Source organism: Parasteatoda tepidariorum, chromosome 1 (genome assembly GCF_043381705.1).
Source record: "Parasteatoda tepidariorum isolate YZ-2023 chromosome 1, CAS_Ptep_4.0, whole genome shotgun sequence".
NCBI classification, from domain to species: domain Eukaryota; kingdom Metazoa; phylum Arthropoda; class Arachnida; order Araneae; family Theridiidae; genus Parasteatoda; species Parasteatoda tepidariorum.
In genome coordinates, this window is record NC_092204.1 from 36,568,250 (window position 1) to 36,590,608 (window position 22,359).

The following is a 22,359-nucleotide window of genomic DNA, read 5'->3' on the forward strand; positions in this document are numbered from 1 at the left end:
AAGTTTGTAATTGTTTTATATAAGTTGCAAACTTATAAGCATATAAGTTTAACAATTTGATGTCTATTGCGTATTAAATGTTTAATACATAGGCAGTGTTTTCACTACAGCACAAGAACGCGGGAATCTCGCATATTTTTTTCTTTTCTCGCATTAAAAAATGATTACCGTGAAAAATTAGCGCATTCTATAAATCAATTTCTAAATTCGTGAATTTCTCGCATTTTGGAAAAAGCTTCAAATTACGCCATTTAGAATAAAATCTGTTTCACTTTTCTTCCTGGATCTTTCATTATTTTTAACATCTGCCCCATTATCTAGCTTCCCTATTCACCAGTACTGTTCAGAACCTTTTCGAACAACAGAACACAACAACGGAACCCCTTTCAGAACACATTTCTCTGCAACCACGTGTTTACCGTAGGTAAGATTTCTAGACGTTCAAATTGTTAGACGTTCAAATTTTCACTTATGTAAGATGGACAACACTTATGTAAGATGGATTTTTCACTTATGTAAGATGGACAAATATATTGTAAAGTCAAAATCTTCTATGATGATGCACAAAAAATATTCAATGCTTTAAAAAATAGAAGACGTTAAAAATGTATTATAATTAAAGAAATGATTTTTTTTTCAAGAGTTTTTGTGTTTTTTTAGTTTTTAGAAATCTCACCCTGTTTTTGAGAAAGGATGAGAAATTCTCACCCATTTTTTATCTATGTTGAAAACACTGATAGGTGCACATTAAAGTTATTGCAGCCAGAATTTTTTAATATGCAATTAAATATTTTTAAAAATCTACTTATTTTAATTTGCAATTCAATACTTTTGAGTTTTGTTTTGTAGAACTTGATAAAAGCCTGACAGTAATATTTTATGTTCCTTCAAACATAAAAGAGTCCTATATAAAATTTTGATAAAGTTGCTGCCCACCATTTGACTGGTGTTTTTAATTGTGGCCCCGGGCTCATGTAAGTTGGAAACCCCTGTTCTAGAAGGACCTTACATAAAAACTTTTTCAAACAAACTGAGAGACAGCATTCTAGTTAAGTCTTGGCCTTTTAACCGCCAAGATTCGCCCTCATCGCCCAATTACGAACTACTGAGCATGTTGCTTAAAATATGTATAAAATGCATAAAATATGTTGCAAGTAGGTGATGAGTTGATTACTTACTGGTTTCTGCATTGAGGAAAATATTGTATCACGAGGGGGTTCGTTTCTACTCCTGATGATATACATATATATACAGCAAAGCTTTAGAAATGTGTATTAATTACTTAATTTGCTTTGTATATGTTTTTTTTTATAGTTTATATTATAAAGTTAAAAGAAAATCATGATCCTTTGTTCAGGAGTTAACTGATAATATTTAAATGAGAAATTTACTAATTGTAGATTTGTGCTTTTTCCTTTAGAATGGTTGATGTTGGTGGGCAAAGATCAGAAAGAAGAAAATGGATTCATTGTTTTGAAAATGTGACATCCATAATCTTTTTAGTTGCTCTAAGTGAATATGACCAAATTCTGTTCGAATCAGATAATGAAGTAATTATTTTTTTATTTTTGGTTTTTAATTTTTTCTTTACAATTTGACTCATTAATATTTGATTTTCAGTATGTGTTAACTTAGTTTATTTAATGTTCGTCTGAATCATGCTCAAATGTATTTGAGAAAAATAGTACATTTTATGAAAGATTATAAAAGATAATGTATCATATCTTTTATATTATCAAGTATACTTAACCATAAGCAGAAGTAATATTTTGCAATGTATTTGTTTGTATATTTCAATATACTGAAATTTTATGAATGTGTTTTTTAAAACTGACTGAAACATTTTAAATTTTATTCTACTATTATTGTCATATTTCCATTTTCGTAATCTAAGTATTCATATTTTATTTTTTACAAAATAATTTGGCTTGTAGCTTTAAGCATATACTTGTTGTTTAATGTTTTAAAATTTGAATATTTAGCTTATGATTTTAATTTTTTAACACACATCAAGCTCTTAAGAATATTGCATTTTTATATTGGAGTCTTCTATTATTATTTGTATTTTTTAATGGCAGAAAGTTTATATGTAGTTGAAAGTCAAGGTTGGAACAGCTGGAACTGTTCCAAAACAAAATTTCTGCTACCAGCTACTTCGAAATATTTCTTTTTTCTCAATATTATGTCAAGCTGCAATTAAAATCTAATAATATTTAAAAAGCAAAAATATCAAATTTAGTCCAGTTATGTGTCAAATTTTAATACAAAGATCAGTCATTGTTCCAAAACAGCAGACAATTTACATTTTTTCTTGATTGTCAATAAATATACTCGCCTGGCAAACAAGTGAAGTTGGTTCCTTCCTCCGAATTAAGCGTGTTAAAAAGTGATTCAAAATTCGCTTGTCTAGGAAATTCACTTGCCATAATAAAAAATGGCATATAAATTCACTTGCCATATTCTAATTGCAAAATCTATTTGGAAAGTGAGAAAAAAAAATCATTATACTTTGTATTTATTATAGAATCAACACAAATAGAGCTGCCCAAAAAGTAAATCACTTTTTTGGAAGCTATTACTGTTTTCAACATGGCTTTTAAAATCTTGATTTTAATACATTATTATTACAATACACTAAGTTTTCAAAGTAGGAGGATTTTGAACTAATGTGCATAAGAGCTTTGAATATTATGGGTTGCTAAAGAACCACTCCTCCTTTATGTTAAATACAATGTCTTTCTTGAGGATATGCTGCCATATTCTATTTTCTTGCATTCTGCTCTTTAAGGTATAGAATGAACTTAAGGCAATAATGTGACTTGCAGTGCTGAGGTTGTATGATGAAAAGATAGTCATATGACAAACGTAATTTATTTGATGTGAGAAAGTTATGTTTGATTTGATTAGATGAGTCCTTAAAAAAAGCTCTTTTTATATCTTTAAGGGTCTAAAAGGGCCAAGTTTAAGATTGGCATAAAGCTTTCAGAAATCTGCCACACTGCACCTAAAAATTTCCTTTTCATCAAATATAATAATATAATAGTGATATAATAGTTAATTTAACCAAAGTTGTGCCAGAAAAAAAATTATACCTGAAGCAATAAATTTATGAAACTTTCTATCAAACAGGTTAAATTAAATGTGTAATTTTATTGTAAGGAAATATATATCTATATCTTATAGCATGAAAATAGCATAAAGCAGTGTAATTTGAATTTTCATGAGACTATAAATATATAATTTAGCCATTGAGCAATAAATTTATTTTAATGTCACATTTTCTGCATCTCAAAATGTATTGCAATACCGCTTTAATGAATGTTTGTTTGAACCCTGGTTTTGTTAATAGTAATATTTAGCCCGCCGGCAAACTTAGCTACTGACTTCAAAAAGGAAATCAAAACCTGCTCTTTTTGTGAACAAATAAAGATATATAGATATATTTTTTAAATAGTTGAAACAAAGGATAGACATTTATTTTAATTTACTTATTTGATTAGTTTGATATTGATTTATTTGATATTTATTTGATGCGTTTGTGTTAATATTGTGATAATTTGAATTATTAATATTGTAATAAACCTAATTTTTCCTTGCAGTATTAAATAATTTGATATATATTACACAAGATAAAAATAAATAATTTAGTTTTGATGTTTGTAAAATGAGTAATCAGCAGAATTTCATTTTTATTGATCTTTCTTTATGAGAAAATTTACTTCAATTAATAAATTATTGTAAAACTTTTTGTCTACTTTACTGTCTTATAGATGCTGGAGAATGTTAAGTTATCAACTTTGAATGCTTTGTCCATAATTTATTTTGTGTTTGATTTTTTTCTACTTATATTCTGACCATATCTTAATTGATTTAAAAAGTTGTAGTTACAAATTAATAATGTGTCGCATCATTGTAAATATCTTTGTTTTGCATACTCATTCAGTTTTCTTGCTATAAAACAGCTATAATTTTCTTTATCAAATGTAGCCACCTACAATTTGAATTCAGCAATAAATTTTGCATAATGCTCATCCATATTTTTTAATGAAAGAAATGAACAATATAGCATTTGATCATGTCGTTTGTGTGCATCATGCAAAATATTAATAATATGTCCAATAACCAGTCCTATTTTTGACATTCTATTCTTAAAATACGTAAACTCTTTTCCTTCCTCACACATAATTTCATCTTGAAAAAGTTCTATAATAATGTGTGTTTTCATATACGTGTTAACATGGAGCACACACTCATGACAAAGATTATACACTCATATATTGTCATGAATATGTTACCATCAATACTTTTTATCAGCTTTAAATGTAATTCTTCATTTGTCTTTATCCTTGAGTCGTCAAAATCATTATTGTTGATTATTATTTGAGAAAAAAGATAACATATTCAAAAATTACATTTTGAAGTATTTTATAATGATTTTTCAAATTTTTTTTTTATTTCCTAAAATGGTGACGAAAAATGATATCATTAAAAATCTTCCATCATAAGCTTTTTCAAATGTGTAAAAACTGATCAAAAACAGCTTTACATTTATGGATTGTTAACAAGCTATACTATCTGTTGATTCCCTGATAAGCTATACTATCTGTTTAAAGCTACAAGCTATACTATTTGTTTAAATCAAGAACATACTTTCATAATAATTAGTACTTTATTTAAGGTATATATTAGATGTCATGTAAGGAATATATAGCATATTTAATAGTTTTTTCGTCTTTTAGCAATTTGATAGATTTTTTGACACCTAAAGAAGAATTATTTGCAAGAAAAACAAATTTTTTTTTGCTGCCAATTTGTCTTATGTCTAAAAATAATAGATTTTTATCCTTTTCTGTTTTTTTTAAAAGAAAAAAAAACTTTAAAATTATTGAAACCATAAAAGTTTAAAGTTTGTTCTTCAGCTTTTTTCAAAGAAATTAATTTTCTACATATCCAAAAAGATCATAAAATATTTGAATCTTTTTCTGTTTGTGAGAGATAATATGAAACTATATGGAGATATTTTCTTTTAATGGTTCGCTTTCATTAAAAGAAAAATAGCATATTTTAATTAGAATGTTGGAGTAGTGATAGTTTGTGGGGTAGTTGTAATTTTTATAATTGTATATCATGATATTTGTTATAAGATTAATAATTCCTATTTTAATCTTACATTTACTGAAATAAATTTGAGAAGATTTTTGTCTGTATACTGTATAATGGTTCTTTTCTAATAGTTAAAAATTCAGAAACAATTTTTTTAATTAAAAGGATATTTCACAAAAGGGGAGTTAAATAAATAAAAACGAAACATAATAAACATTTAAAGATGTATGAAAATATACACAAATATAAACTGAAATGCCTTAACTTCCATGACTCCCCTGGCACATAGCCGGCTGTTGTAGGAATACTTTACTTATAAACTGATAAGAACTCTGTCTTAAAGAAATTTCTGGCTATAAGCCTTGATTTTTTTTCTCCGTATCTTCTAGACTTATATGCTGCTAAATGTATAACTATCTGAAATATAAATTTTATATCCTAAATAACATATTAATAATTTGAGCTGTCCTTGCAAGTTAAGAATATTTTAATATTAATGATTATTTCAAATGTCATAAAACACCATACCCAAAGCTACAAATTTTGGGAAGAGTTTCCCAAAACGTTTTAACTAAAATTTTCTGTATATGGCAGTTTTAAAAGTTTTAATAAATATCCATTGTGTTTCTCATTAGTTTAAATTTTTCAATCAATTTTAATATATATTTATTTATGTTTAATAAAAAATGATGTTGAAGAAATGAAGTAATTTTGTTTTTAATTTAGTCTTTTTTAGTTAATTTAGCCATTACTGTTTGACTCATTCTGATTGTTTTAATATGCTGTGTATATTTAACCTGTTGCTATTTATTTTTTAAATTCATTATTTAAAATTTTATTCTATATTTAAGGAAAATAAATTCTAAGTTTATTTTCATTTCTTTTTAGAATCGGATGGAAGAAAGTAAAGCATTGTTTAAAACAATTATCACATATCCATGGTTTCAAAACTCCTCTGTTATTTTATTTCTCAATAAAAAAGATCTACTTGAAGAAAAAATTATGTACTCGCATTTAGTTGATTATTTCCCCGAATATGATGGTGAGTAAAACTCTGATCATAAAATGAAACTTTTTTTTATATGTAATCTTTCCTTGTTAAATTCTACTAATTCACTATACCTAAGTGCTTATTTTTATCTATTTCTTTGCTTAGTGCTTTAAGAAAGAAAAGAATATGCCTTATAGTTATATGCCTTAATAGTTTTTGTATGAATAATTACATACCTACTAAGATATAATCTTTATGATTTTAGGAGCAAACCTATTAATTAATTAGTGCAAATAATAATTTAATTAATGAAATAAGATGCAGAAACCTAATTTTTCTGTCTAGACATGCTTTTTTTCATCGATGAATTTAGATTTCTTTACTCATAAGACATGAGGTTGTTCATTATCTAGTATAAAATGGCATGTATATGAAAAGAATTCATTTTCTTAAAAAAATATTATTTGAATTTTTTCATTTTTTATTTCTTATATATAAATTGAATTTTCATTTGTTTTAAGTTTACTTAATGAATATCAAATGTTTATTGGACATAATTTATGCAAATTTAAGTTTACAATAGTATGTAGTAATTATTTTTCACTTGTAGTAGAAAGGGAAAAATTGATGCACTGTTTTTATGCTCTTTTTGCATCAATTCTGTAAAAATTTTTAAAACAAAAAAGAAGCTCAATGATATTTACAAGGTGTTAATATATTAACATGAGCTCAAAGAATTTCTAACTAAATTCATAGCATTATCAATTTAATGATCTAAAAATAATACAATAATGACTGTCAGTATTATGTTATTTTTAGAACTTGCTGATATAAAAACAGATTATCTTTTGTTCTATTGTATTCTGCCAATAAATGAAAATTAATGACATAAAAAAAGTACAATTGCTTATTCATTTTCTTGCATTGTTAAATATATTTTGTTTTATAATTTTCTTTATTGAGATTTTCTATTTTTATTAAAATAACTGTTTTGTATGCTACTTAATTATTAATGAATTGCAAAAGGTGGGGTGTTTTTTGAAATCGTCATGAACTTTTTCAGAATACTTGATTCGTTTTCTGATATTTATTAAACTTAGTTATTTTTTTAAATATAATTAACTATTTTTTGTGTTTATATTATGTTTGATATCATATATTAAATTTTTCGAATTGACCAAATTTATTCCTATATTTTGATATCTGGACTCGTTTTAGCAATCAAAATAAATAAATAATTCTTTTTCCCCCAAAAAATATTATTTTACATTTGTGATCTTCTACAAAATCTTATGTGCCTAATAAATAATTTAATCTATTATCTAAAAAAAATCATTTTTTCGAACTTGCCAAAGGTTGGACAATTCCTACAGGATTTTCTATTGTATTCTAAAAACAATGCAATGATGTTTGGTTTATTTTAGAATTCAGCTTCTATGTTGTTATTAGGAAACTATTTGTACAACTTGTGATCATAGGGTTATTAGTTAAATCAATTTTATCCAATAAGAAGGAGAATAGAGATAGAAAACAACAGAAAAAAACATTCTCATTTCCTGGAGAATATTAATCATGCATATCGCACATTTTCAGTCCTCGAAAAGCTTTGGGTTAATTTGATCTAGTTTTTAGTTTTAGGTATAAATGTTAAAAAATTAAACAATGATAATAGACAATGGCTCAAAGCATTCTTCAAATTATTACAGAATTAATGAAAGTTAAAAAAATATTTGTTGCTTGCTTGTAACCTTTTGAGAAAATCCATAGAGCTGTAATACAAATTAAGCAACCTGTTATATTTCCCCATCCTTCTTCGCCATAAATATCAGAATAACTTTGGTCACGTGCTACCTCTCTTTTGGCAATTTTGGCGAAGAAAGAAGGGAGTAGTGTGACAATGTAGATGAGGTCTCTTTTTGGTAAATGCATGTTTTGTACTTATAAAGACAATGGAAAGTTAAAAGGTTAAAAGCTTTAGGAATGGAACTATAAAATATTTTATCATTTTTTTGACAAGGCTTTGTTAGAATAAAAATCTATTTGAATTCTAATTTTTTACTGTGTGTAAACTCTCCAAAATTGGCTTTCATTCAGATTTGTCAAAAAATCTTATTTCATTCAGATTTGTCTTTCCAAAAAATTCATCATTCTTCTCTTAATGATTTGATTTAAAAACAATTGAAATAAAAAATTAAATTATCTCAGATTTGTTAAATATTATATGTGTAGGGACTTAAAAATTTACTTATGACAAAAATGTTTAGCTTAAATACTTATTGTATTTACATTTCAAAATTATTTAAATTTTTTTTAATATCATTTCATTAAAGAAATACTTAAACAAGTAACAAATTTTAATAAAAATCTATTAGTAGCCATTCATTAATTTACATTGGTAATGTGAATTTAAAAGTTTTCCCAGTTTACTTAGTTCTTTACAAATCTTTATAAATTCTGTATGAACAATTAATATTAATCTTGTTGATGTTTTGTTGAATATGCTTTTACAAATAACTTTTACTTATTTAAATCTAAAAAACACTCAATAACCTATATTAAATAATAGTTGACAGGGGTCTGTCCATGCCGAATTTACTACCGTTTAGCGCTACCTTCACAAATTCAACTTTAGGAAAAATGGTAGTTTCATAAATTCAATTTTAGGAAAAACGGTAGTTTCACAAAATACTTTTTCTTAAAATTTTATTTTTGTATCTCTTAAGAAACGATAAATCCATATTTTTGTGTTGATTTTTAAATATAATTTTTAATTTTTCCCAAATTATGTCTAAATTTTCACAAAATAGGTACCTCTCAGAAAAACTTGGACAGACCCCTGGTTGAATTTAAATTTTTTAATATAGTTAAAGTAATTATTAATTTAAAAAATAGAATTAGTCACTTAATATTGAAAGCGTTTAAAATTGTGTATAAATTGTTTTTACAGTGGCTAATATAATCAAGAAAAGACTTCTTTGTCAGAAACTAGTTATTTTATCATGATCATGTGAAAACTTTGAAAATTATTTTTGCGTTTTGTTGATATATATATGAAGAACTTTTAATAATAGGAAGAAGTATTTGTTATTAGTGTGCATATCCTAATTATATCTTTTTAATGTGCTTAAATATATTTTTGATTGCTTAAAAAGTGCTTATTAATTGTTGAAAAATTTAGCTATGCACCCTGATTAATAATGAATAATTCTATGTAATCATTATTTTATAGTTAAATTGTGTTTTTACTCATTTATTTTTACTTGTGAGAAGGTTTTGAAAGTAGAAATTTGTTTTTTAGGTTGAATAAAATGGTTTAATATGATGTTTTAAGGAATGAAAAAACATTCTAAAAGTTCAATTTTATGATAAATAATGGAATTGCAATTTCAAAAAGTGATAAATTAAGGCACATATAAAATTTATAAGGCTCCTTAGCAAATTTTCTGTTCAACCTATCACTATACTGTAAACTACCTTATTTTAATATTTTTGACTTTAAAATTCCCGCGACGATTTTTCTCCAGGAAATTCTTTTCTAAATTTTGATTACAATAATACATAAAAAAAATTTAGGAGGAACTAAAGATAGAAAATTTCTCTCTTTATTCACCCTCCAGTAACGTAGTTTCATTCTGAGGACAAAAATTATTTTGATGTGCACGCTCTATTTCCATTTCATTTCACGCCATTGTTATGACTCATTTAACAGTTATAGTGTTAAGTGAAGAACTTTTCATTTCATCAATTTATTTGAGTAAAAGTTTTTTAAAATGTATAATGATGTCTGTACTAAGTTAGCACTTCATCAGCAATAATAAATTATATAATTATTGATTTTTATGTTTTAATGCCTTAAAGCAGAGTTCTTTTGAAAGTGCTTATTCACTTGTTTTACGGAAATGGTGCTTTTTAAATGTTAATTATAAAAGAAGAAATATTAAACAAGCGTTTTTCAAACTAGCTTTTCTTAAATTTCTATTTATCTGAAATTATAATACTGAGTAAACCTTAAAACAGAACTTTTCATAGATAAATTTTCCAAAAACTAGTTATCAAAATTCTTATTTTTTTCATAAGAATGTATTTTATTATTAAAAATATCTAATTCAGACAAATATAGGAATATGTATTGAATAATTAGTTTGTGATATAAACTATGTAATTATTTTGTTTTAAAATATTATGACAGTATAATTCATTAAGTTATTTTGTATTTTTTTAAATATTTCAATATAAATTCTTCATTTGTTTGATTTCTTTTTCTATTTTCAGGACCAAAGAAAGATGCCATTCATGCTAGAGAATTTATATTAAAAATGTTTGTTGATTTAAATCCAGATAGTGAAAAAATTATATATTCACACTTTACTTGTGCTACAGGTAATTTAAAGCTTTAATTTTTGAAAACAGTTTTCTTAAAGAGAATGCTCATAAGTCACACAATGTGATTCAAATAGTTAAGCAGTTTGTTGGAATATCACACTGAATTATAGTAGAGAGAGTTTTTATTGAGCTATTAAAAAAAAATTCCTTGAAAAAGCTAGAATGACTTTTTCAGCCATAGCTACCTTTCTAATGTGTTTTTTCTTTTTCTGAAGAATATATAAATTTATTAAAGGGTGGTTTTTTAGTTCGACATTTACTAGAATTGTATTAACTGTCTTCAGTTTTGTGAATACGCTTTTCTTTGCTAAAAAGCAATTAGTTTGCTTAATCTGATTGTATATACAGTGGAACCCCGATTGTACGTTTTCACTTGGATAAACATTAAAAGTGCATAGGAAATGTAAAATCAGGGTAAAAGAATTTAAACTTATTTTTCAAACAATTTCGCTTATGAGATGAACTAATTAAAAACTTGCTTGATAATTGTTTTAATAACATTTGACACCAAAAAAAGAAAAAATATTTTTTAAAAATATTTTATTTCTTTGCTTAACATACCGTTAGGATCATTTTACATGTTAATTTTAACTTTTCGCTATTATCTATCATGTTTACAGTTATAACTTTGCAAGCATTTTAGATCAAGGTATATGAGGTTTGCAATTAGAAGGCGATCTTATCATTATAATGATAACATCTTTTTATTGTGTTACCTATTTGAATTAAGTGCCATTTATTCGCAAAATCTCGCAGAGAACTAAAAAAAGTTTTCTTTTATGTCATACCAAACAGCAAGCCTCGTTAACATTGCTTACGTTCTTCATAATTAACAGACTTGAATGCATTTTGTAAAGTTTCGCCTTAAAGTGTGATTATTGAAATTGTTCTACTTTAATGATTGTTTTGTTAATTGTTTGATTATTTGTTATTTGAATTTTCTATATTCCCCATTTCTTATTAATATCATTGATTTATGTTTTAAGTTTGTAAGCATGATTAAATACTTTTCTAGAGGAAAATTTTGTTGTTATATAGTACGAGAATAGAGTACAGTCAAACTTGCATCATATGAGATTATAATTTTAATTAACATATTAAAACGTTTAGATAAAATATACCAACACTCATTTATCAGTGTTCCCATGGTACTTGAAAAACCTTGAAAGTCCTGGAATTTTGTGGAAAAAAATCAGGGTCCTGAAAAGTCCTCGAATTCTGCCATAAGGTACTTGAAAAGTACTTGATTTTTTGTGGAATTAAAATAATTCTAATCTTTCTTACAAAAAAGCAGTAAAAAAATAATTAATAAGTTCAAACAAAAAGTGAAGAAATTCTGGCAGATGCAATTTTTAATGCTTGAAGTGAAAAGGGGTTAAAGAAGATACAAAATTTTTCTCTCTTAGATTTTTTACTCTAGATTATTGTTCATCTCTGATGTTTTAAAGCTGAAATTTTACACATTTTAGTTTTTGGAGTCATAGTTTCTGAATGATAACTAGTGATTCATCAATTTAGAATTATGTTCAATGTGTTAACTACATTATTATGACAGGTTTATGTTGTTATCCTATTTGAATCAAGAAATTATTCTCAAATAATATCCTGCTCAATGCTCACAATAGTTTGTTAATTTTCTTTTTGGTGTACATTTGCAAATGTTGTACTGAGTTTTTATACTTTAAAACTCTTGACAAGTTGTGGGTGTATCCTCCAATATTTCTTATTCATCCTCATTCTCTTCATCAGTAGCATCAGAAGCAGGCATTAAATCAAGTATTATTAAAGGAATTGAAAAATGATTGAATGCATGCTCAGATTTCTGAAAGATCTTCAGGCACATTAATTTATTCCAAAGTGCTGATGTTCCTTTTGAATACCAACGTGCCTGCTTTTTTAAACCTAAATAAAAATATGTTTCAGTCGACGCAGTCCATCTCTGTAGAAATCACATTCCGAACTTCCGGAAAATTTACTTTTGCTCTCGAAGCATCAGGCAACTCACCAAAATCAAGAAAAAGAAATGATTTAATAAACAATTGTTTATTGTAACAGTTTTTAAATGAGCTGATTATTCAAAATTCATTCAATTCTACCTGCAATTTTAATTATTTAGGCTTCCGTACTTCTTTTAATTAAGATCCTGTGCTCTGTCTATCTCACCACTACCCTTCTGATTTTGACTCGGGAGAAATCCTCTCTCATAGACAAAAGGACAATAAGATGTACAATAAAAAAAAATTTCAGGTTAGAAAAAAAGATCTCGGAAAACGTTTGTGTGAATTTTGCAGCGAAACAGTGATTTTGATCAATTAAAAATACATATAAAGTGGAATTTTTTTTAAAGAGTAATGTGAAATCTATGATATTTTAAACATTATTCCTATTGGCAATTTTTATGAACCTGAAAAAAAAAATGGTGTAACAGGTTAGATAACATATGAAATGAACTACGTAAAGCTGGTCTACCACTGTATAAATAAAATAGAATATTTAAAAATAACTGGTTTATACTTTTTAATCATATATATAATTAAACAGACTAATAGTGAAGCATTTTTGTAATTGCTTTCATAATTTTACTAATTGCTTTCAATGTTTTGAATTAAATATTAATAGCAATCTGATTTTAGCATTAAAAATGAAAATTTGTTTATTTCATATTATTTTTCAAATTTTATTAATTATTTTTCATACATAATAAGAATTTTTTTTTAATATGAAAATGTTTACTATGTCTTTCATTTTGAAAATTTTAAAGCTTTAAATAACTATTGAAAAAAATAAATAAATATCTGATCATTTTCTATCTTAACATTTTTATTGTGAAATAGTTTTTCTTGATTTTTTTATTGTTCCTTTACAGATACAGAGAATATTAGGTTTGTTTTTGCTGCTGTGAAAGACTTCATCCTACAACTTAATTTAAAAGAGTACAATCTGGTGTAAATCTCCAATTCCGGTTTTTCATCAGTGGCTTAAAAATGTTTTTGCTGTTAAAAATAAAATTCCCTTGTCCTCTCTGGAGTGTTTAAAAAGAAGTCCTCCAGTATGTGAAAGGGCAAGGAACTGAAAGAGGATCTATGTTTAGAACACGTAAAGAAACAAAAAGCTTGTAATTCTCCTCAGTGATCTTTTTTAAAAAATCACTCACACTTCTGTGTCATTGTGCAGTTTACATTGCACATGCACTTGTAAAACCTTCAGTTCACATTGCACAGTATTTTCTATATTTGAGAGAATGAGAAATGTAACACTCATTCTATCGTGGTGGTTTAAAAATAAAGAAACACCACCATTTTCTCATTGTTAGCATAAAAAACAACAAAAAATACAAACTTTTTATCAGTCATTGAGTGTAAATTTTTCACATCTCTGTGCTTTATGTGAAAATATCTGAGAAAACACTAATAACTTTGGCATAGGCGAGGTGCCAAAATTTGAGTTTGGTTAAGAAGCTAAATATCAAATCAATGTGAAAAGCGTGTGATTTTTATGTATGTAAAGCCATCTTTATAAATATGCATTCTATGTTAAATTATCTTTCAATACATTATATAATGTGAATGCCAAAGAAAAGGCAAATTGTTGAAACTAGTGTTTTAATAAAATATCCCCCTTTTTTACATTCTTATATATTTTTTAAGGGCACATATTTTCTTATTCATTTTTCGATTGAAGGACTCAGAGCTTTTAATTTAGGACAAAATATATTAAAATTTTTTGTTCATACACTTGCTTTTTAGCATTTTCTTTTCCATAAATGTTTAGCTTATGACAAGTCACAGGCCCAATACTTTTTTTTTTTTTTTAACTAGTCAGAGATTGTAAATATGTTCTAATGTAGTATTGCCTGATGAGCTTGTTTTTAAGATCTAAAATGGTATTATTTTATTTGTGCCAACTGAATGAAATTCATTTTAAAAATAATTAAAATAGCTACATTTTTAGCTTGCCATTGATGTAGCCAAAAGTTTTTATCTCTCGATTTGTTGTTCATTTGTATAGAATTTGTTTTATTCTTATTTTGTTTATATGCTGTTGTATATTTTATTGTCTCTGCTCTTTCTGTACTTTTTTACTTACCTTATTTTTATACACATTTATAAAAATGATCAAATCCATGTTACATACTAAAAAATTTTGCACTCCAATAATTTTTCTATAAAAAAACATTTGCTTTTGTTGCAGTGATAAATTATTTTTAGCAATCAATTATTGAATAAATTTTAGGTACTTAAATTATTTTTAGCATGATTTTTAGGGTGCTTTTTCTTACCTCAGGGTCATAAATCTAAATTTAAAATTTCACTTGCTCTTAGAACATGCAATTTTTCCTTTTTTTGTTGTGTAGATCATTGTGATACATCCTCTTTTAAGGAAGAAAAAAACTAAATAATCAAATGTACTGGTGAACTTTTGAATTTCATATTATTTTACAGTGTGTTTCAAAAGTGACTCAACCCATTAGCCATCAAAACTTCAATGTGCTTTTTATCTGTCAATGTACACTTATAAGCCTTTTGGGGGTTAATTTTAGATGATTGATGATTTCGAAGTTTAGGCAAACAACTTGGTCTTTTTTATTATGGTTTTTGCATTTATTGTTCATTCTTGTGCTCAATTTTTATTATCTTTTGTCAATTGTGCTGTTTTTTTTTTATAAATTGGATGTATATTTATTATTGATTTTTTTTCTCCATCCTTAAGATCACCAGATCTGATTAAAAGCATTTTGGATGGAACTGATATAAAGAATCGATTATTTGAATTCTGATGCACATTAACGCTCCTCAATTTTGTGACCAAACAGCATAATGTTGGCAATGCATTGCCCAATAGCCAATTTTATTTCTAAGGCTAGCTAGTAACCATACTTCTGCATGGGTAGGTTTGAAGCCACCACTGGGTATTCAACCCTGGTCCTTCACAATTATCTTGCTTTACCGCACTATAAAATCAAAGATACGTAAATTTTTAAAAACTAATATTATTTGTGAAATACTTACAGTGGGTTGCGTCATTTATGAAATTCTCTGTATTAGAAAGTGATATGCATGTGCAGCTCATTGATGTCCTCTGTTTTCTTTTATTCTTTTTACAAAATAATTTACTTGTTGTTGAATGTTAACAAAAGATGAATTTGGTTATAGTGTCTTTGCATTAGGAAGATGTGTGTGTGGAACCTGCATGAAAGCCAAAGACTTATCAAATGCACATGTCAGTACTAAATTTCATATCACAAAAAAAAAATTAATTTGTGATGTGTTAAGCAAGTGCAACACGCTGTGCTAAACTACTGCCCATAATTTTTTTACTCTCTCATATTCTGGGTGCTAAGCACTTAGCAGCAGTGAAAAGCCAATAGTATCATTTTTCTTGGTCTAAGGGACAGTACTAAAAACTGTGTTTGAAACGCAACATGTTATTATTTATAAAAAAATAAAACTCATCTTTGAATATAGATATATTTATCTTCCCCTATTTAATTGTGTATAGTGTATATTTTGTATTGCTAAAAAAATGCAACATTTTACTTAAAAAGAATGGTAAAATTTCCATCTATACAAGTACTGAGTCCCAAGTTTATTTCTTAAACTAAATGTTAGAAAGTTTCAAATATTTCTGTGAAATATATGCTTTTTACTTGACTAAAGCAACTGTTGTTTACATAAATGCTTGTTTTGTTATTAATGATTTATTTAAAGATAGTTTACAACAGTTTGTAAGTCATCATTCTCTTAGCCTGTTTTACAGAAAAATTAAATAAAATAATAATAAAAATCATTTAGTAATTTTTTTTATGATTTATGAAGCAGTGTTACATATAACTTAATGCAGTAGAGATTTATAATAACAATTCCACAATTTGCATAAAAAAAAGCAAAATTTTACTTTTTTGGGGGGTTTTACAATAAAAGTTTACATTACTTCTGCTGATATCACTTCAGGTACCTACCTATTAGTTACACATCAATAAGCTGATCAAGTAAGATGTTATCCTGCACCCTTTTAGTATATTGACATTATTATTTTTAAAATTGCATTATTAGATGTGCCACTTTCTGCTATTTACTGATATTATATTTTCTGATATTATATTTTTGCCTGATGTCGGCTAAAAGACTTGATTAACAGTTTCGGAAAATTAGATATATCAAGTTTTGGGATAATCTACTAATTATAAAAAAAGTGATTGAAATGATATATTCTAGCCAATTTTTATTTTCCGAGTGTTTAAATAATGAGTAATAACTCTTCTGAGAGCAGCTAAAGCGGTCATTGCCTGATAAATTAGATCCACACCTACCCATCAGCCTCAAATGATGAGAGAGAAGTTATTAAGAGAAAAACTAGATTAATTAAATTTCTTATTATCAATTGATATCAACTGTTAAATATTTCCTCATTTTAATGAATTTTTTTTATTTTTTTTTTTTATTTTAAAAATTTTATCCTTTTTTGCTACAATATACTTATAGTTTCCAATTTTTAAGTCAATCTATAAAAATCCTCTGGTTTAGTTTTTATGTCAAAGTGAGCATAATTTTGGGTAAAGGAGATAAAATTTAAAGTTTTGTGGTGTTTTTTTTTATTTACCAACATTTTTATCATTCCTTTTCTTAAAAAAAACATAAATGAACAAAAAGGAAATAAATTGTGAAAATTTTTACATGATAAATCATTCATGATTTTATGTGTTAAAAATAGGGATCATATACTTAATTATTATTTTTTAAAAGATGAAATCAATTCTTGCATCATGAAGATTCGTTTCAACTTTTGTACAGTTTAATAATTTTAATCCAATTATTTTCAAACTCAATCAATCCACTCAACAGTCTTAAATTTTCTAAATGTTTATTTGGATTCAAAATTATGGAACACTTAAATTAATAATAGTTCTGATTATCAAATAATGAACCAAATGACCATCTTGACCATATTAAATCTTCAAATTGGCTCTTTGTAGAAAATGGTTTCAATTGAGAGTTCAAAGACAACTTACAGAAGAGAAACAAGTTTAAATTATTGAATAGTTTTTAAAAAAAAATATTTTTTGGTTTAATTCATATTTTTTATTTAATTTATATTTCTTTTAAATAACAATTTTTATTATAATTTAATTTGTAATTAATGTTTTTATTTTTATAATTTGGAAAACACGTTTCTAAAGTTTAATGTTACTGCAGAAAGCTAGATTCTTCCCCCCCCCTTTAAAGCTGCTGTAGCATGTCTGCATTATATATTTTTGAGGAAAGACTGTTGTTGACTATCTGTTTTAATTAAATTAAAATTCTCAATATAAATCAACTGAAATTAGAAATTAAAATCATAAGAGATTGCAACGTTTGATGTGTAAATAACTTGACAATTATATTATTATGACTATTAATCATAGACAAGCGATCTAGTCAACCTCTAGAGTTAGAAAAAACTATTTTTGTTCGCCTTAAATTTTTCCTAGCTCATCTTATGCCTTGACTAAGCTGGTAATTTTAAATAGGTGGTGTCTGAAATATTTGGTGGGAATGAGAAATACTACTGCAATAAAATTTTTCTTTACCTTAAAAAATAGTATAAATTACCCATATATATTCTTAAATATCAATATTTCAAATTTCTTCCCTATTAATATGATCATAAATAGGCATATTTGCATGTATTTATAATTATTTTTTATTTATTTCTAACATTATTGCCTATTCATTGGTGGTGATGAGAAATTTATTTTTTTAGTATGCATGAAATTTACGATAAATTTCTAAATAGTGAACATAAGTAAATAATATATAATGCAATTAGTTACATGCATATTATACAATTCCTTATGTCCAAAATATTTTTACGTAATCTTAAAATTTCTTCACATTACAAATTACTTATATTGTCAAATACATTATTGAATGAAGTTCCTTACTGAAAAGCAGTATAGCAAATATTTAAAATAAGGTTCTCAAATATTTTAGGAAATGAATTTATAATGATCTATCTTTTAGTCAAACAGCACATATTCTTTCCAGAAGTGTTTTTTGTGAAAATTTATAAATGACGAATATTTTAACTATTGTCATTTTTTATTAAAGAGTTAGTAATGTATTATTTAACTGCACAATCTGTTTTACAAAAGTAAACACTGTATGCTTTAAAAAAGTGTTAGTATGCATGTGATGAAATGATATCACATCGAGTTTTTCCTCTGTTAGTTTAGGTTGATAAATATTTTTTACAGAATATAAAGAAAAACTTTGGCCCAAAGACTACTTTGGGTTTAAGTAACCTCCATATAGCTACAAGCTTTGTCCTTAACCTATTATAGTAAAAAATAATGCATTTTCACTGCTAAAATAATGTTTGACAACATTATGACATTTAATTTAAAATAGAACTTTTTAAAGGAGTGAAAGCTTTTTATAAAAGCGAATTATTTGAAATACATAAATTTATTGCAAAATTTCCACAAATTTTCAAACATTAGTTTTATTTTAATCATTTTGATAAAATAATTTATTAAGGGAATTATATAAAACAATGCATATTTAATTTCAGTGAATCCCCAATCAGCAGTTATTTTATTCAGAAAATAGGATTTTGTTTCGGTGGGAATCTGAACATTTTTCAACCATAGAATTTAGGGAAAATATTATAGAAACAAGCAAATATTTTTTTTTGTTATTTTACATTATAAAGTTTACATATGCAAATATGTACCGATTATATTGTTATGTTATAAAGTTAACATATACAAATATGTTCCGTTGCAACATAAAGAAATGGTTTTTTTACAAAAAAATTTCTTCATATTACAACTTCCAAGTGCATTAAAATTTTTAAAAGTCAATATATCATAAAAAATTTGTCCACATTTGTTTTTTTTTATTCTGCTAGAGATTTGTTATGGTATTCTTATCTTAACTTTCTTACTTAACTATGATTTTAACATTCTCTCTTATACGACATAACCGTGTTGCATAGTTGTATTAATGAATAGAAATATTGGGTCAGGTGATTGATATGGCTTGTTGAGTAGAAGTTGAAATGAAACTCATTAATCTATTTTTTTAAATAAAAATTATTTAAATTTTAGTTTTATCAAATCTTGATATAAAAATTCCTACTGTTTTCAACATTGGTTCTATTTTCTAATTGCAGCATACAATGGAGAAGTGACTTGCTGTCATTGTGATTAAACATTAAATCATAACTTATATTGAATAAGAGAATATTCTATACCTTTTCTAATAACAATCGGGTTATATTCTGTATTTTTGGTTAGTTTGCTCTTAAGAATCTTTTTATTATTATGCTGCAAAAATTTTTCTCGACAGAGAGAGAAAAAAACAACTGTTCTATGTCTTATTAGGAGTTTTTTTTTTTTAAATAGAAACCTGGATTAAGATGAGTGAAAGATGATTTTTACAGTGCTGATAAAGGGAAAAAAAGAACTTGCATATTAACCCTATAAGGATTTTTTTGTTACATATATATTTTTAAAAGTATTCCAAATAAAATTTGTACTACATTTTATTGGTAATCAGTTTTTTTAATTGAAATTATTTAAAACATTGCTGCATAATGAGGACATTTAAATATATATATAAATAAAAGGCATTTTAATTAATATATTCGTTTATTTTCAATATTTTTTTATGATACTTGGCATATGTAAGTTATCTTGAATAAAGCTGGTTCTAGTATCAAAAATGGAGAAAAAAAATATAGGAAAAAAGTTTGTTTCTAAAGTGCCAGGTCCCTTTAAGTTTTAGTAATTTACGTATATTTTCAGAATTTTACATATTTTTTTAAAATAAAAAATTAATTTTTTTTATATATTTTAGATATGTAAGAATTACTTTAGCACAATTATTTTTTCTTTACGTCGCATATTGCAAGTGTACAGCTCAAATGTTTTAAAATCAGTGTTAGATTATAATGCCTAATTTTTTAAAAGTATGATACCTTTGATGTTAAAAAAATGCTTATTATTTATGCGTTTTAGTTGTTAAATAACTTAGCATTTAATTAACAAATTAAACTAAGTATATTGAGACAAAATATGAAATCAATTAAGTATATTAACTCATCTTAAACTATTGGAGCTTAACTTTTGGCATTTTTGTCAAATATCTTTGACGAAAAGCATTAATCACTTTTTAAAATTATTTAATAAAAAAAATATGATCAGCTTTATGCACGTATGTTATATCATTCCTTGCTTAAATTCTATTTTGTATATAAAATTGTTAAATCATGGTTAAATTTATCAAAACTTAATTGAGACAAGTTTTTTAAAAAGTGGCACCGGCACCTAAGCGAAACAGGAAGATAAACTTATGAGTAAAGTAGGTGAATTTAATATTTTTTATGAAGAGTTTATTTATTGCTAGTCGCTTTTGGTGATCAGCTTGGTCACCTTTCAAAATTTTCTTGTACACCGTATAAGCCTTAATGGAAACCAAGACAAATACTCATCACAACTATATAATTCTTCAATCCCTTCTCCAATCTTAACACCTTAATTAGTTTTAAACAATTCATTAACTAAATATTTTCATTATCTAACTGTTGCCTGCGGCAATGCCTGAGCGAAAGCACTCTGATTTCAATTTTAACTATTCTCAAGAGATGTTCATGATATTGTCAAAATTGTATTGAATTTTAATAATTTAAAATATGTCCGATAGCCATTAAAGCACACAAACCACTATAAGTATGAGTTTGAGGCATTTCAGGATAATAGGCAGCAAAAGTATTAAAATTTATTTCGATCTCTGTTGTGAGATAAGATAGAAAATTCATCTCAATGTGTGTGCTGTACTACTTCCTCACGCACCTCTCGAGATGTAACTTGAGTATCCTATTACGTATGCTATTGCCGAAAAAGGCAAGTATGCGGTACAATAGTATCGTTTATGTTTAAATTTTCTCTAGCCATATTAGAAATGATCAAAAATAAATTTAAATAATTTCGTAACTAAATGTTTGTTTTTGTAAAAATACAAAATTATTCTAAATTAATACTTAACTATTCAAAACGAATTAAATTATTACTTACGAAAACCTATCAAAATGAATCTAAATAAATATTTAACGTGTAACTTACTATGCAACATATCTTAAATTATTACTTAAGACAACCACAATATGATTAATAACTATAATGTTGCCAATAAATAGAGAAATATCCAAGTTTATGGTACCGCATCGAGAGAATAAGTTTTTAGATAATTGGTTTTGATTATGAAACAAAGGTGAGAGCGCTATCACCTTAGTTTCTTTCTTCTACTAGGCGCTATCACCCTTCAAAGCAGATTGTCAAGAAGAACAGAAAAGGGATAAGGGTTTTAGGTAAAGAAGCTTTTAAAAAAAGTTTTATAATTGGAATTATATTTTTCAACTTTCCTTTTGTGTCAATTCAGCATCTTGTCATAACTCTGCGTCGAATATCATAACTCCAGGACCATTTTGAGCTAGGGTCCTGAAATTTGGGCATCGACTACAAGGATTAAATTTAGTTCCCGGTCCTAAGAAAACATTTAAAAATTTTAAATAGTTCTTTCAGGAGAGATGTTTAAAAAGTGAATTTTTCGTATTTGTTTAGCATTACGCAGTGTTAAAATTAAACTAGATGATTCTATTTTTGAGCATATTGCACTTTAATATTTATTCGTTACAAGCTAGGCGATCAACGTAAATAGCATGGCTACGTCACCGCGTTAATATTTTTAAAGTTATCTGAAACCAAGCGTTTGCTTTGCTTATAGTTCGATTTTTCAAACGCATTTTTTTTAATGAAATTTAATAATTTAAAATCAACAGCCATTGAAATAAACAAAAATAACTGATGTAGCAAAAGGAACTTTAGTCAAAGTTAATGGAAA

At 25.9% G+C, this 22,359-nt stretch overlaps 1 protein-coding gene across 1 annotated transcript in view; it reads left to right on the forward strand.

Moving 5' to 3' along the window:
* The window catches only part of LOC107447572 (guanine nucleotide-binding protein G(q) subunit alpha), a 31,735-nt gene extending 15,471 nt beyond the window's left edge, over window positions 1-16,264 (forward strand). The window contains exons 5-8 of the mRNA XM_016062506.4: window positions 1,421-1,550; window positions 5,992-6,145; window positions 10,367-10,474; window positions 13,344-16,264. Of these exons, the coding sequence (XP_015917992.2) occupies window positions 1,421-1,550; window positions 5,992-6,145; window positions 10,367-10,474; window positions 13,344-13,426 (475 nt within the window). The 3' untranslated portion in view covers window positions 13,427-16,264. The remainder of the gene's footprint in view (window positions 1-1,420; window positions 1,551-5,991; window positions 6,146-10,366; window positions 10,475-13,343) is intronic.
* The last annotated feature ends 6,095 nt before the right edge of the window (window positions 16,265-22,359 follow it).